Source organism: Prenolepis imparis, unplaced genomic scaffold (assembly GCF_030444845.1).
Source record: "Prenolepis imparis isolate NDT839.2.m4 unplaced genomic scaffold, iyPreImpa1.0 SCAF_2, whole genome shotgun sequence".
Taxonomy (NCBI): Eukaryota; Metazoa; Arthropoda; class Insecta; order Hymenoptera; family Formicidae; genus Prenolepis; species Prenolepis imparis.
Window position 1 is genome coordinate 15,159,802 of NW_028141160.1, and position 14,675 is coordinate 15,174,476.

The 14,675-nt window shown below is 36.1% G+C and overlaps 3 protein-coding genes across 7 annotated transcripts in view; 2 read left to right on the top strand and 1 right to left on the bottom strand.

The window, feature by feature from the left end:
• The window catches only part of LOC145948932 (tubulin monoglutamylase TTLL4), a 137,802-nt gene extending 128,632 nt beyond the window's left edge, over positions 1 to 9,170 (bottom strand). The window contains exons 1-2 of one of the 2 annotated variants that reach the window (XM_083058522.1): positions 8,949 to 9,170; positions 6,043 to 6,100 (exon numbers count right to left, since the gene is read on the bottom strand). The gene's annotated coding sequence lies outside the window, so the exon portion shown is untranslated. The remainder of the gene's footprint in view (positions 1 to 6,042; positions 6,101 to 8,948) is intronic. The other variant, XM_083058521.1, reaches the window with a different exon arrangement.
• LOC145949057 (enhancer of split mgamma protein) lies at positions 3,807 to 5,582 on the top strand. Its single transcript, XM_083058761.1, has 2 exons — positions 3,807 to 4,082; positions 4,304 to 5,582. The coding sequence occupies exons 1-2, from the start codon at positions 4,008 to 4,010 to the stop codon at positions 4,844 to 4,846; spliced, it is 618 nt and encodes a 205-aa protein (XP_082914887.1). The 5' UTR covers positions 3,807 to 4,007; the 3' UTR covers positions 4,847 to 5,582.
• Positions 7,915 to 14,142, top strand: LOC145948933 (uncharacterized). Of its 4 annotated transcripts, none has more exons than XM_083058526.1 (10): positions 7,915 to 8,146; positions 10,896 to 10,996; positions 11,092 to 11,265; positions 11,596 to 11,790; positions 11,866 to 12,050; positions 12,316 to 12,436; positions 12,517 to 12,724; positions 12,816 to 13,144; positions 13,485 to 13,652; positions 13,734 to 14,142. In XM_083058526.1, the coding sequence occupies exons 2-10, from the start codon at positions 10,919 to 10,921 to the stop codon at positions 13,755 to 13,757; spliced, it is 1,482 nt and encodes a 493-aa protein (XP_082914652.1). In that variant the 5' UTR covers positions 7,915 to 8,146; positions 10,896 to 10,918; the 3' UTR covers positions 13,758 to 14,142. The 4 variants fall into 4 exon arrangements, with proteins under 4 accessions (XP_082914652.1, XP_082914651.1, XP_082914649.1 ...); XM_083058525.1 differs by lacking the exon at positions 7,915 to 8,146 and adding an exon at positions 8,229 to 8,282 and having other exon boundaries at positions 10,893 to 10,996; XM_083058523.1 differs by lacking the exon at positions 7,915 to 8,146 and adding an exon at positions 10,174 to 10,406 and having other exon boundaries at positions 10,893 to 10,996.
• The last annotated feature ends 533 nt before the right edge of the window (positions 14,143 to 14,675 follow it).

Genomic DNA, 14,675 nt, shown 5'->3' on the forward strand with positions numbered 1-14,675 from the left:
CTTCGCGGAAATTAAAGTTCGAAATAATCATAAGACATTTTTAAAAACGATGCGTTATTAAATATATTTTTATTAGGTATTATAGATTCTAAGATACTGAAAATATTCATTTTCTCCTATAATTAGAAAAAATTGTGCAGCTAAAAAAATAACTTGCAAGTTAATTATTTCGCTGAATAAAGGTGGATTGTTAATTATAAAGTATAATTTTATATTATGCAGTATTTTCCTCTCATCTCGATACTATTGCGTATCGTATACAATCTCTCTCAATCGTCATGATAATCTTCCGATCTATTTTCCGATTTCAAATCGATTGCAATCATTTCCTTCCTTCCGTCCATCGCGTTGTCTCGCATGCCACGTGCTACAGTGCAAGCACGTGCGAAATGTGCTGAGCACGTGATACCAAATCAATTCTATATTGTTCGTCAACACACTCGAGATATGCATACACGTGCGCTCGTCGCTCATTAATTGACTGACTGACAATGAGTGAGTGAATAGTATTATTTCAGATTTAAGATTGTTCTTAAATTATGTCGCCTTCATTCTGTGTTATATAAATTATAACAATAATATAAAAATCTATGCAGATCTAATCGAATCCATCCAGTGATAAAAAATGACCAATAAATTGATGAAATAAAATATTATCGCAGAAATTCTAGTAAATATAAGACATAATGTGTCATAAATTTTCGAGAATTTAGGCGTGAATCAAAATATTAAAGTATATGTGTATATATTATATTGTAAAAAAAAACGCAGTTTAATTGCTATAATTAATTAATAAAATGCTGTCAAAATAAGGTAATTTTTAAAATTCACATCAGATCATCTTTATGTCAAATAATTAGAGAGATTTATATAAAGATAATAAGATTTATATCCTAAAGATTTTTATATCTCTTTTAATATCACAATATAATATTAGATAAAATAACATGTCATTTTTAAATCTCAATTATTGCAATAATTATCTGATTTTTTTTACAAAGCAATAACATTTTACAACCAATTGAATTTCTTCGTGACATGATGCACATAAAGATTACAAAAAAATTCCAAAAATCGCGATTAGAATTTTTCATATGTCATTTCTCAGAAATCATATTTAGTCTGCTTTCACTGAACGCTTGGCTTTCGTGGTTACATCTACATCACACAACGTTTCAGATAGTTAAGTTCCCGCAACATCACGCTAATTAGGTCCCACGAGATCGCGCGGGGACGAAAAGATTCGATCAAAGTTGCGAGAGCGGGGCAAACGAACGAGTAACCGAGACAGAAAATGAATTACGAGCAGCATTATCTCGCAATCGCGTCAGATGCTATCAAAGTACCACCACTTATTAACGACACATGGAATTGACTGATACACGAAGAAGAGTATCTCGGGAGAAAATAAAATAAAAAAAAGTAGAAAATGTGTAGAAGATTGAGCGAGAGAGAGAGAGAGGGACGGGACAGGAAGTCTGATAAAAGACTCGCGGTAGCAAAAAAAGATGTAAGTAACGAAGAAAAAGAACAGAATGACGGCGTGTGGACAAACAAGTAGAAGAGAAGATGCTGTAGGGGTCGCAGAAGAACGAGATGGAGGCTCGAAACGAGCGTGCGTAATTATTCGGTGCGAACGACGTTTAAGTATCCGGCTCAGATCGCGAAATAAGAGAAGTAGTACAGGAGGACAGATGATGTGGAGGAAAAAGCGAGCGGATGAAGAGTGGAAAAAAAGAGGAAGAATTCGACTAGCGAGGAGAAGACACACACGAAATATAGCGAGGACAGAAAATGAAGAGAAGAAGGAGAAGGAATGGCCGTATAGGATATAATTCAGTCAATGGCCTCACCGAAATTAGTATCTTAAAGTGCATGGAAGAAACGTGCACGAGCGTGTCCGAGATACTCGTTTTGCGCGATGACTATCCAAAGCCGGGAGGACGATTTTACGAGCAAAATTAAAATCGCGTCCAACGAAAAAATATCACTTTTGCCCAATTTTCGCCGGCTGACGATAAATTACGCGAATAAAAGCATCTTGCACTTTCTATGCGAGAATGTTTTAAATATCTGCGCGCACCAAAAGACTTTTTACCCCTTAATTCCTTGCAATTACTATCAACGTACTCAATAATTATTCATAATCGAGGTATCACTGAAAAATTTCAAGAAATTCACAAATAGTAATAATAATATAGACAAAAGCGTGAAAAGAAAGATTTGATTTTTTACATGTTTATCCTTACATGTAACTAAAATCGTTAATTTTATTTTGCTATTAAAATTACTTTGCATACTTTGTAAGCATAATATTCCCGATATTAATTACACACGTAATGTAAAATATAAACAATTTCAAAGTTAATAATTTTTATTTATTTATTCTACATTTTTGTCTATAATTGTCTTAATATATTAATATCCAAATAATTATCTCTTTCTCTCTTTCTCGTTTTCGATAATTGAATAAGTTCATAGTACATGCAATATTAAATTGCCATATTAACGAAAAATAAATGGGCTTTTCTCTTCTTATGTAAATCAGTTTTAAATTCAGTCAACTTAAATTGACAATTTATATTCTATTATAAAATAATTATGCAAGCACATACGTAAGGATAATTATTTCCCAGCAGCTGTGCAATAGTTAGTAGAATAAAGTGAGCGAGCTTTTTTTAAAAGAGAGTTATATCATACAAGTTATTATATTAAAATTAATTCTCTGATCCCATTTACTTGCTTTCATAACGCGATATTCGCAGAAACGCGCCTATTACTCAAAAAACGAAGACAAAAGTCGCGTCCGGAGTAAAATTAATTAATCGCTCCGCTATGCGGTCATTGGAATCATAAGGATCAATTTGTCATATGGCCCTTTAACAAAGAGTTTTATCAAGCTCGTCCGCAACTTCCTTTTCCACTTCCTTTAATACGCGTAAAATGATCGATCAATCGCGCTACTGATGATCGCGGTGCATAACATTTCGCGGTGTACAAGAATACGTATATACCTATAAATTGATACAAGGCACACACAATTCAACACTGTGTAGCCGGTGAGATTGCAATCACGAGCCGGACTTGTGCCCAGCACGCTTCTCATTCGGCGAAGCGGGAAGAGAACCAGAAAGCGAGGAGCGAAACAGAGATGAAGAGAGAAAAGAAACGGCGAGAGAAAGGAGGGAAAGAAGAAAAAGACGTAGATTCTCGATAAGAAGCTCCAGCACGAGCGTGGAAGCTGCGACTATATAGAAGAAGCTGTACCTTATAGGTGGACGAGGACAGCTCATCTATTTTGCCCCGAGAGGAGGAGAGAAGAATCGAAGAAGTTGGTCGAGATCTAGTCCTTCCGTATGAGCGCTCGTGGAAATAAGCGCCAATGGACAGAGAGAAACGGAGAGGGTAGAATAGCGGAGAGAACGAGAGAAAAGTGAAGGACAGAAAGAAAGAGAGCGAGAGAGAGAGAGAGAGAGAGAGAGAGAAGGACGAGTGATTACGAGCCATGCATACCGTGGCACGACCACTCGTCGACGATTAGCCGAGGAGGTAGAGAGCATCGACTCCGCGCCACGACTAGGTGCAACAAGGACGCAGGAACGGTGACGATGGCTTGGTGTGGGCGCGTGTCTGGCAGCTGCCGCTTACAGGTGGTGTGCTTGCTTGGGAACCAACCTCTACGGACAGTTCCCACGGAAGGCCTGTTCCCCACCATGCGGTCCACATGGTCCCCTCGCCCCGTCCATACGGGGCCGCATGCCTATATAAGTCGCAGCCTCGCCCGACCGCGACTACAATCACGCTCCGTTCGTGTTCACTCGAAGGTCGAGCTGAAGGCTTACGTGTTATCCGCACGTTTCCTTCCGCCAACCGCAAGTGACTCGCAATCGCAGCGACGAACAAAGTTTGACAAATCGGTGTGATAACACGACGAGATCGCGTACGCGATAAATCAGTTATCGAGTGAAGTTTTGATTGTGTCGCAAGAGCCTAAAAAAGGATTAATCATGCAGGTGCACGAGCAGATTATCATGACCGATGGGCAGGAACAGCCGATCTCTAGGACGTATCAGTATCGAAAGGTAAGTGTCACCTTGACATCTTAATTATCGCTATCGCTCTAATCGCGCCGCGTAGATTTCGAATCAATTTATACATTTTTTATTTCGCTTAAGAATTAATTCGACAAATTAACTTTCGTAAATTTTATCCGCGCGTAAAATCGTGTATATCTTCGTTTCGTAAAATTTCATTAACATTTCGTATCCGGCGACTATAGCGATTCGTTCGTTTCGATTCGCAGGTGATGAAACCGATGCTGGAGCGCAAACGCCGAGCGCGCATCAACCGTTGCTTGGACGAGCTGAAGGACCTGATGGTGACCGCGCTGGCCGGCGACGGCGAGAACGTGGCGAAGTTGGAGAAGGCGGATATCCTGGAGCTGACGGTGCGTCATCTGCACAAGCTTCAACGTCAGCAGCGTCTCTCTGCAAATCCGGTGATCGATGCCGACCGCTTTCGCGCCGGCTACACGCATTGCGCGAACGAAGTCAGCCGCTGCCTGGCCGCTACCCCCGGCGTCGACGTCGCCCTGGGTACCAAGTTGATGACGCATCTCGGCCACAAGCTCAACTCGATGGACAAGACCGGGCCTTTGACCATCCACGTGACCGCGCCACAATCCTCGCCGTCGCCCTCCAGCGAGCTCAGTTCCGACGAGTACTCGATGCCGCTGACACCGGCGTCCAGCCAACCATCCCCGGTACGAACCGACATCGACACCGTCTCTCATCAGGGTCTCCTACAGGTGGCCAAGCCGAACGAGCCCATTTGGCGACCGTGGTAAATTTCTGTCCGAGCATCGAAACCGGCGGAAGGAAGATTCCTCCGAATCCGAAGGATCACGGGGGGAGGAGGGGGAGCCCGACGCCGGTATTGCAATTTCGTTTGTGATCTGAACGGAATGAACGCCGCGAGGGAAGAAGAAGAGAAGAAAGAAAGAGTCTACCTGCGTGGGATACAAGACGCGCTTAGGCTTAAGGAGTTCCATTTGCTCAAAAGACACTCAGCGGACGTCATGTTCAAACATCTTCTCAATAACGTTCCGCAAGAGTCGAAAAAGCACTGGGATCTCGATACGTTTCTTTCGCGGCTGCGCGCGGCTGAAGCTTTAATTTACTCGACAGTTAGATATTTTCTATTGTTTATTTCATACTTTTATCGAGGATGTTTTTCTTTTTTTATTTTCTCACCGATATAACGTTGTTGTATGGAGTCTCTCCACCGGTCAAGAAATCGGAGATATGGGACAACAACGCGACAAATGATCTCTCGAGGCAACGATTTCGGTGATTCCGAAAAGCGCGCGTCAGGATAATTCAATAGCGCGGCGCGGATTATTACATGTAAAAATGACCGAGCGGAGGATCTTGTGATAGAGAAACGTGTACCTGTGATATTTACTGTAGTAGGCGTAGAGAATGATACTAGATTTTTAATAAACATGTTTCATATCTCAGCATAAAATGCGTATGCATGATTTCCCACCCAAATGATATAAATTGTGATTGATATAAAACTCTGAATAAAAGAATATTGTTTCTTTTTTTCTCTCAAATAACATATTCTCGTGCGTATAGTTTTTTTATAAATTTTTCCAATAGATGTAAGAAAAAAAATTATATTATTCAAGTTAATCCATATTATATTAACATAAATTATTTAAATTTAAATATGCGAAATATGTTAGCTTTTTAAAGATATTTGTAAACAGATAAAATTTAAATATTTTATACGAGTTGTTAACCTTCAAGAACCATCAACTATAGTTTTGATTAAAAACGATCAAAATTTTCACGATTAATTCGATGGTCGATTAAATACATTTTTCAATAAGCATAATTCAAGAAATATTTATCGGTTTTCCTGAGAAAATTCGCACACATGCGCTTCAAATGTGTGTAGTTGTTTCAGAGAAACAAGATTGTTTTCATGCGATTATAAATTAAAAAAAAATAAGCAAATATTCAGAAATACACTCACCCTAGTGCAGCTTCCGGAAATCCGTACAGCTCATTCCTTTCCTGCCGGCCGTTCGTACCTGAACACACATATAATGCACACATGCATTAGTCATTTCTGTAGAATATTAATTGGAAATTATAGAGTGGTGGCTTATTTATTTTTATGATATATTCCGTGCTAATATTTGCGCGCCGTGTAAAAGTTTTACGACATTCCAATCATTGCATTCAGACACAAATTTATCGCGATAAAACAGATTTCTTAACGAGAGTAAGAAATTATATTTTCGATAATATATATATGTTGCTTTTTTTTAATTTCTCGCGGCATGTTAGATCTCGCGAAAATGCGCTGGATACAAAAATTCTACCGTCACACATGCTCCATATATCCTTTCATATATACTTGTACATTGCAATTAGCAATTCTTAATTCCATGTTTATCTCGCGTCCGTGTGCTACATTTCATAACGACAGTAAATGTCGCGTTAAAAATAGTTTTTCCGGTAGGAAAGAGTTAATCAGACGGGAATGTAATGCATTGTTTCACGGCACGCTTCATTAGCGACGATTTACAAAATTTACAATTTGCAACTGTATCGATATCGACGTAATACGGGATTTGAAAAGAAAGCGTTTGCTTGAATGCTGCGATCGTGAAGAATCGAGTTGCAAATTTTGCCGCGGACAACGAAAATATAATCGGACAGTGTCGTGTTACGTCAATTAACTCGCAAGTGATGATTCTACGTTTTTATAGAAACTGCGTCTCACACACACGAAAAAAATCGTGTCAAAAATGACAGCCAATATATTTTTATCATATTTACATTAAATTACAAAACCATCTGAATTTAATGATTTGAAGACGCACATAAAAAGAGATATCTCAATGCAAAGTTATACGAATCATAAAAATAAATGACTTAAAAATATATTTCTAATATATGAATTATAATATATCATTCAATATCAATTATATTCTGATATAAAATATATTATCTAAAATTATTCTTGAAAAAAGTATCTGTGTTGTGCTTTAAAAAATATCTGTGTTCTACAACTCGAATCTTAGATCGTAATCGCGAGTCGGAATCTGAAATGTGATCGTGGAATTTGAAACTTCCGTGTGATATGGCAGTCAATTGCAATCCTGACCGTATCAACGGAAGTTTTGAAATATCTCGTGATTCAATCTAATATTTTATAACATGCCATTACACTCTTTCTCTCTCTCACACTCGTCTGATTGCAATAGTTATTTGCAAACTCCAGGAAGCACAGAAATGCAAATGATTAAGCGCTCTTAACCTCTTCTATCGAATTCTCTTTAATGTGATTCTTAAATCCACGATTCGAACGTAAAAATACCTGACGCGAATCTCTCGTTGATATTTCTTGATTTCGCTCGCAATCAGAGGCGACCTTTGACATACAAAAATGTGCCATTGCGCGCGCGCGTCGAAATTTGCGCGGGTAACCTCGAAAACGCGCCACGTGAAGCAAAGCGAACCAACTCGCGCGAAATGAAAAATTATGCGTGTAAAACAAGACGTAAAAAAAATGACATCAATGTTGAAATTCATGAGGAATGGAGCTTACGTCGCGATGATAATCCTAGTCACCCACGATCGTCCCGTACATTACGCGCATCGCGCGACCGACGATCCGATTTCACCAAGACCCAGCGTTCGCGGCGAGATTAAGGTTAGCGTCACCGGGGATCGCGAATCGACGACCGATTATCGATCCCCGCTGTTATTTCGCGAAATTGCGTGCCCGAATTCGTCCCGCGAGACGTCTCGCGTAACGCACAACGACCGTGAACGACCGATTTATCGTTTGTCCGGGAGAAACGGCAGTCAAGGTTAAGTGCCGATCCCGAAGGACTGTTATGGTAGAGCGTCGAGACTCACGTGCTGACGTCGCGTAAACAGGCGTCTCGTCCGCCTCTGTTAATTCGCCGATACGGCCGCGTCTCAACGTGCACCAGATGACCCCCCCGAGACGCCAATCACATCGGACGCTCCGGAAAGAGCGGAAGCACTTAACACTTGGATATTATATCCACTTTTCCGATAAGCAAACCGCCACTCAGCTGTAGCACGTGCTGTCACCACAGGTGCACGACCACGCTTCGCCGTCATCTTGCGTCATGTCGACGAAACTATTATCGCGCGGCGTCGGTAATATCGGAATAATAATTACGCGGCGAATAATGTAGGAAACTGTACCCCGGAAAAGTGAGATAAGTCCTCGTATGACAAATTATAATATAATGTCTATAATGTACTATAGTATATGTAATGTACACTAAGTAAGAGAATTTTCTCTTAGAATTTACCCTGAAAATTATGGTAATCGTGGGACAATATGGTATGGAAAGAATTTTATGACAATTTCTCTGATTAATATTTATCACAATAAAATATACAATAAAACATATTTTATATTTTATTATAATAGATATTATTATTTTTATTGTGATAAATATTAATTAGAGAAATTTTCATAAAATTCAAAATTCTTTCCATACCATATTGTCCCACGATTATCATGATTTTCAGGATAAATTCTCTCTGTGTATAATATGTAATGAAATATATATTATAAGAGCCTTTTCAACGAGAGATTCTTTTAAATTCATATATTTTATATTTGATTTTTGGTAATATACTGGAAAAAAAATTTATTAACTTGTCTGAATCTTTCAACTAAATTACTATTTTGTTAATTGAACATATAGAAATATTTTAATTAAATGCAACATATTAAATCTAACAAAACATATATATTTGACTTAAATACTAGTATATATTAAATAATAAATTTATTAAATAATTATTAAATAATAAATAAATTTTTTTTTCAGTGTACCGAAGGAGAGCTCCGTCTCTAAAATAAATAATAAATAAATAATTTACCTCGTAGTTGGTCTGCGGTTGCCCGATGCCGCCCCGGGCCTCCTTCTTCGAAACACTTGGCACTCGCGTTACTTTTCTTTCGCGACGCGCGGCGACGTCCGGGTTTTAACTACATATATTACATTTTCGACGCGTTTCGGAAAAACGCGAGAATCGCGAGAGCTTATTCGCGCACGAACCGATGCTCCGTTTTTTGCGTCGCCGTTTTTTTCAAGGCCACTTATCGGATGGCTTTTTACATCGAACGACGGTGCGGCGACTTCCCCCACGACGCAACGCACTAGGAGTCGCCGATATAGTCCAGAATTGACCACTTTTCAGTTTCGAAACGCACTCGCGTTATTTATTTTCGTTCGCGACGAGCAGCGACGCCCGGCTTTTAAATATTACATTTTCGACGCGTTTCGGAAAAACGCGAGAATCGCGAGAGCTTGTTCGCGCACGAACCGATGCTCCTTTTTTGCGTCGCCACTTTTTTCAAGGCCACTTGTCGGATGGCTTTTACATCGAACGACGATGCGGCGACTTCCCCCGCGACGAGAATTCAGGAGTCGCCGATATATATTCCGGAATTGACCACCAACAGTTCAGTATAGTTTATATGTCAATGAATATTTGGCCTTATATCGAACGACGATGCGGCGACTTTCCTCGCGACGCACTCAGGAGTCGCCATGTTCCAGAATTGGCTGCTAACTTCACTATGCGTATTTGTACTGAATATTTGATTCGCGAATAACCGACTGTTTCTTGTACAATTTCGACCAAATATTCGACGACGAAGATCGCGGAAATCGCGCAGGAGCTTCGCCGGTTATATTTATTGCCGAGCGCGTATCGTATTTCGACGACGCCGCGAAAGTATTGTCAATTGCTCGGAAAACAAAAAAATGTTCAGCGGCGATAGGTGCCATTCCGAGAATCCGGCGCTTCACGAAACAAGGAGCGTTGCCCGAACACGAATATTACGAGAATGTTACGAATTTCGCGACGACGAGATCAATCTCGGCCGTGCGATCGCGATCACGATGTCTGTACATACAGTAATTAACGTAAAGGTACTGTAATTAATACTCACACTCGTACTTTCACGGACCGAAGCGGCGATGTATGCGAACGTTGATCACGAATTCGAATGTGCACAAGTAGGCAGCTTTCTAGATTGTGTTCGAAAATATATTCACTTAGGGCGAGGCACTCGATTGACCAATCAGGACAAAGAGATCCTCGGTCTCTGATTGGTCGATCAAATTTTGCACTTTGACGGATAGATTTCTGAACGCAACTCTCAAGTTTCTTCTGACGTAATGAAGGTTTCGCTATGTTTCGCCGTCAGGTGGCGACACTGTTGAGTTTGCGGTCGGTGGCGGACCGGACATCAGTCTCGCGTGAGACTTGCAGCGTGGTGGACTTATGGAGATGAGTCTAACGAAAGCACGAGTATTTCGAAAGATTCTTGTAGGAAATTCTATTTTTTTTATTCACATTTTTCAATTAAAGATTTAAATATTGAATTTTTTTATACATTGCATAATTAATAATATGTTATAATATACTGTATCTTTGATTAATATTTTTTTATAGAAATCAGCTGATAACTCTGACAAAAAATTAATCGAGTTTTAATTATTATAACATATTCTTTTTAATTTTTATAACATATTATTTTTAAATTTAATTATCAATTTAACGTTTTAATCAGCTGACTTCTATCAAAAAATATTAATCGAGAATAAAGTATTATTTTTATTTATTTGAGATAAAATGAATTCCTTCTAGTTCTTTTATTAGGCCATATAAAGAGCATTGATCGCTTTTATTTGGTTTCTATGTCAACCATTCGTGCTGTGTCAATATATAGTTCATATTTGATAAGCTGCAGGCTGCAGTTTCTCTGCAGAACTCAAGCTAGTTATATCGACAATAACTTTGTTTTCTTTGTAGCAGTTATATAATTCTTCTCTTCTAAAATGGTTCGGAAAAAAGTACATCATCCGGAAATGCGAACGACGTATTTCTTGAAACCTGGACACATAATCGAGAATAGAGTGAGTGTTTCTGTATTATCCAAATGCTTTTCTATAACTCATAAACATCGAATTTTTTGCGCTTTATTTTATGAAATATTGTGTCTTTTTTACAGGCATCTGAAAGAACTAGAGCGTTAATAATAACGAAGAGCGCTTTTCAACGTTTTGTGGATTATACTACAGAAGATGATAGAATAATAGAACAACAAAAAAGGGAAGCTGCAAAAATAGCAGCGCTAAAGAAAATAACTTTTGAAAAAAGTAAAACATGGGACAGTAAAATAGAGGTATGTTTGATATATTTTTCCAATACAATATATGTTACAATCAAATAAGAATATATTTAATCTCACGAAATTTCGAAATATATATCTTAAACTGTACTTCACTTGCACTATCTTCAAAGTGTGTGATGGAAAGAATCAGAGCGAAGAATCTTGCACTTCAAAGCAAAAATAATGTCAAGCAGAGTATACCTTAAAAAATATATAGATAAAATATATATTTTTCTCTCTTCAAATCCTTGCTATATATATATATATATATATATATATATATATATATATATATATATATACTTATAACGTTACTCAAACGAAAATTGAAAAAATTTACAGAATATTAAGGCAAAGCAGAGAGAAGAGTTATTGTCAAAAAGAAAAAAAGCTGAGGAAGAAAGAAAGATGTTGGTAAAAGAAATGGCGGAAAAAAAAGCAGCAGAACGCGCAGAAGTGGTACAGCAAGCAAGGAAATTGCTTCAGCAAAAAAAGCCTTTGTGCCGGCGAATTAATCGCGCTCTTTTCGCCTCCGAGGTACTTTTTCGCGAAATAAATATTCACTTAATTCTTTATCGTTAATTAAACTCTGATTATCCGTGATCTCATCAGTGTTTCAGGGAACTGGATGCCCAAATAGTGTTTCAGAAGACAATTAGGGCGATGGACAAAGAACAAGATGTGGAATATGCTAATTCAATTAAAACCAATGTCGCGAAATATGAGGAACAGAAAAAGCAAGAAGAAAAGGAGCGAGCACAAAAAACAGAAGATTACAAAATGGAATTGAAGAAACAGTAAAGATTAATCTTAATAATAATATTAATATGAAAATGTATGAGAATATAATTATTTTTAATTATTTATCGGAATTATTTGAAATATTTGTAGGAATATTAATAATAGTATATCTATATAATTATTAGAATCGGAGTCAAGAAAAAAAATATGGAAATATATATATATATATATATATATATATATATATATTTATAATTATATATTTATATATTTTTTTATATTACACTGTGTCACATTATTATTAGATCAATTATAAATTAGGATTGAAGAAAACGAACAAGAAAATAAATTAAAAGCAATGGAAGAGCTAAAGGCTGAAAAACAATATCAAAAAAATATAGTTCAAAACATGCAACTCGTAAAAAAGAAAGAAATGCAAGACGTGCGTATTGATATTTGCTCTAAACATGTTTTATGTTTCCCAAAAGGTTTAATATATATAATCATATATTTTATTTATAGATATTAAACAAAAAGAAGAAACTTCAGAAATTTTTCAAGGAAGCGATAGAGAAAAAGAAACAATTTGAACTGGAATTGAAGCGTAACGAAGAATTTGAGGATCAAGCGTTAGACGTCTACCAAAAAGCTAAAGATCGAATACAGAAAATTCATAAATCAATAATGTTGAGAGAAAAAAAAGAGAAAGAGCATCAAGCACAAATTATAAGTCAGACAAGATTTTCTAAAAACAAAATCTTTGATGCAAAATTAAAATAAAACAAATTCATGATAACTGCTAATTAATAATTCTTTTTCAGCGGAAAAATATGAATCAACCGAACAAATTCGTGAGATTAAAGAGCGAGAAATCTTGCAAAAAGCTATAGAAGAGAAAGAGGCAACCGAAACAGAAAAGCGGAAAGCACACAAAGAACGAGAAGAAACAATGCATGCTCTTATGGAAGAATATAAGCTTCGTGATATGACTATAAGAACAAAGCAAAAACAAGAGGAAAAAGATCTGAAAATTTGGGAGATGATGCAAAGATTTAAGAGAAACGAATTTGACAAACAAACCAAGTTGGAAGAACAGAAGCGACAATGGCAACAGAAACTAAACTACGGAATTGAATTGCAGAAAATTGCTGTAAGAAAATTGATTTGACGATAATAATCAAAATTGAACATTTTTAATATACGTAATTAACATAAATAAATGAATATTTTAAATATTATATTTTGCATATCGTATGCTGAATTAAATTTTTGAAAATAATTATTTCTTTTTATATTGGATTTTATTTTTAAAATGTTTTCTCTCAATATTACTTTGCAAAATTTATATTTATAATATACTTTTCCATTTTCTCTATTTTCTATTTCAAATTTTATATTTAAAATAAATTTTTACAGTATTTTCTTTGCAAAATGTATTAATAAGAAAGGTAATTATATATATATATATATATAATATCTGACATTATTAGGAGGAGAAACAAATCGAAAAAAAGCGCGAGGAAGTTCTTGAAGTCGAAGCCACGAGCATGATAGCTGCGATCGAGAAGGCCAATCGGAAAATTTTAACTTATGGCAATGAAGTTTTAAAAGAATCGAAGGGTGTGAGACCACTTTATCCAATCGTTAAAGCTGTAGAAGTAAGTTTGAACATAATTCTAAATCTATTAATAACTTAATAATTATAAATAATTTTTAAAATTATTTTTGTGATTTGTAAGGAATGTAAGAAGGAAATGGGATAATAATCTTAAAAAAATCGAAGAAACTTTCAGAACGGATCGGTCGAAGAGAAAGTATGGAATCCGTCGCTGTATTTGCATAAAATTTATGCCGATCAATCAAATATATCGTTTACAATCACTATTTGTAATAAACGCTAATTTATATCTTCCGCAGTTATAACGTGATTTATATGATCATCATATTTATTCGAAATGAATATTTTCGCGTTGCACCGTCGAACTTCCGTATTTTCTAATTACGGAGCAACTTAGATAAAAATAAATACAAACACCAAGTTAGCTGTATTGCAAATAATTTACCAACTTACGCTAATATTTAATTATAAAGAAGTTGCCGAAAATAGGTTTTTTAAAACATGTTTTGTATTACGTGTAAGTTCACATAATTAACAGAATATTTAAATTAATATATGAAATTAATATATATCTCTTATAATATTATATATAATATGTAATATTGTATAGAGTGTTCCATATAGGTAGAATAACAGACCGGTACTATCATATTTCTTGTCAAAAATAAATTTTTTATCATAATTAATTTTAGGCTTATCTAAGTTTCTGAAAATACTTTTCTTCATATGGTTTAATTTTTTACAATATGCACTATTTAATCCTTATTTTTATAAACTTTAATATTTTATTTTGGTACCTCCTCCCCCTGCGGTATTGACACCCTATAAACTTTATAATCAATCGAGTAGATTTTTCGAGTTGAAAGATTGTTAAGGCTTATATGAATCACCTTATATATATATCGAATAAATATCGATAGTTTAATGTCACAATGTAAATATAAATCATCTTATGAAAATGTGTGTAGCAAGTTTCATAAAATTTAACATTTCACAAAAATTTTAATATATATATATATATATGTACTTGAGATGAGATTCAAATGGAAGAAAAATATTTTAA

Coding starts and splice junctions, on each gene's coding strand:
- LOC145949057 (XM_083058761.1), top strand. CDS start 4,008: ATGCAGGTGCACGAGCAGATTATCATGACCGATGGGCAGGAACAGCCG. Junction 4,083..4,303: donor GGACGTATCAGTATCGAAAG/GTAAGTGTCACC, acceptor TTCGATTCGCAG/GTGATGAAACCGATGCTGGA.
- LOC145948933 (XM_083058526.1), top strand. CDS start 10,919: ATGGTTCGGAAAAAAGTACATCATCCGGAAATGCGAACGACGTATTTC. Junction 10,997..11,091: donor GACACATAATCGAGAATAGA/GTGAGTGTTTCT, acceptor TCTTTTTTACAG/GCATCTGAAAGAACTAGAGC. Junction 12,725..12,815: donor GCATCAAGCACAAATTATAA/GTCAGACAAGAT, acceptor ATTCTTTTTCAG/CGGAAAAATATGAATCAACC.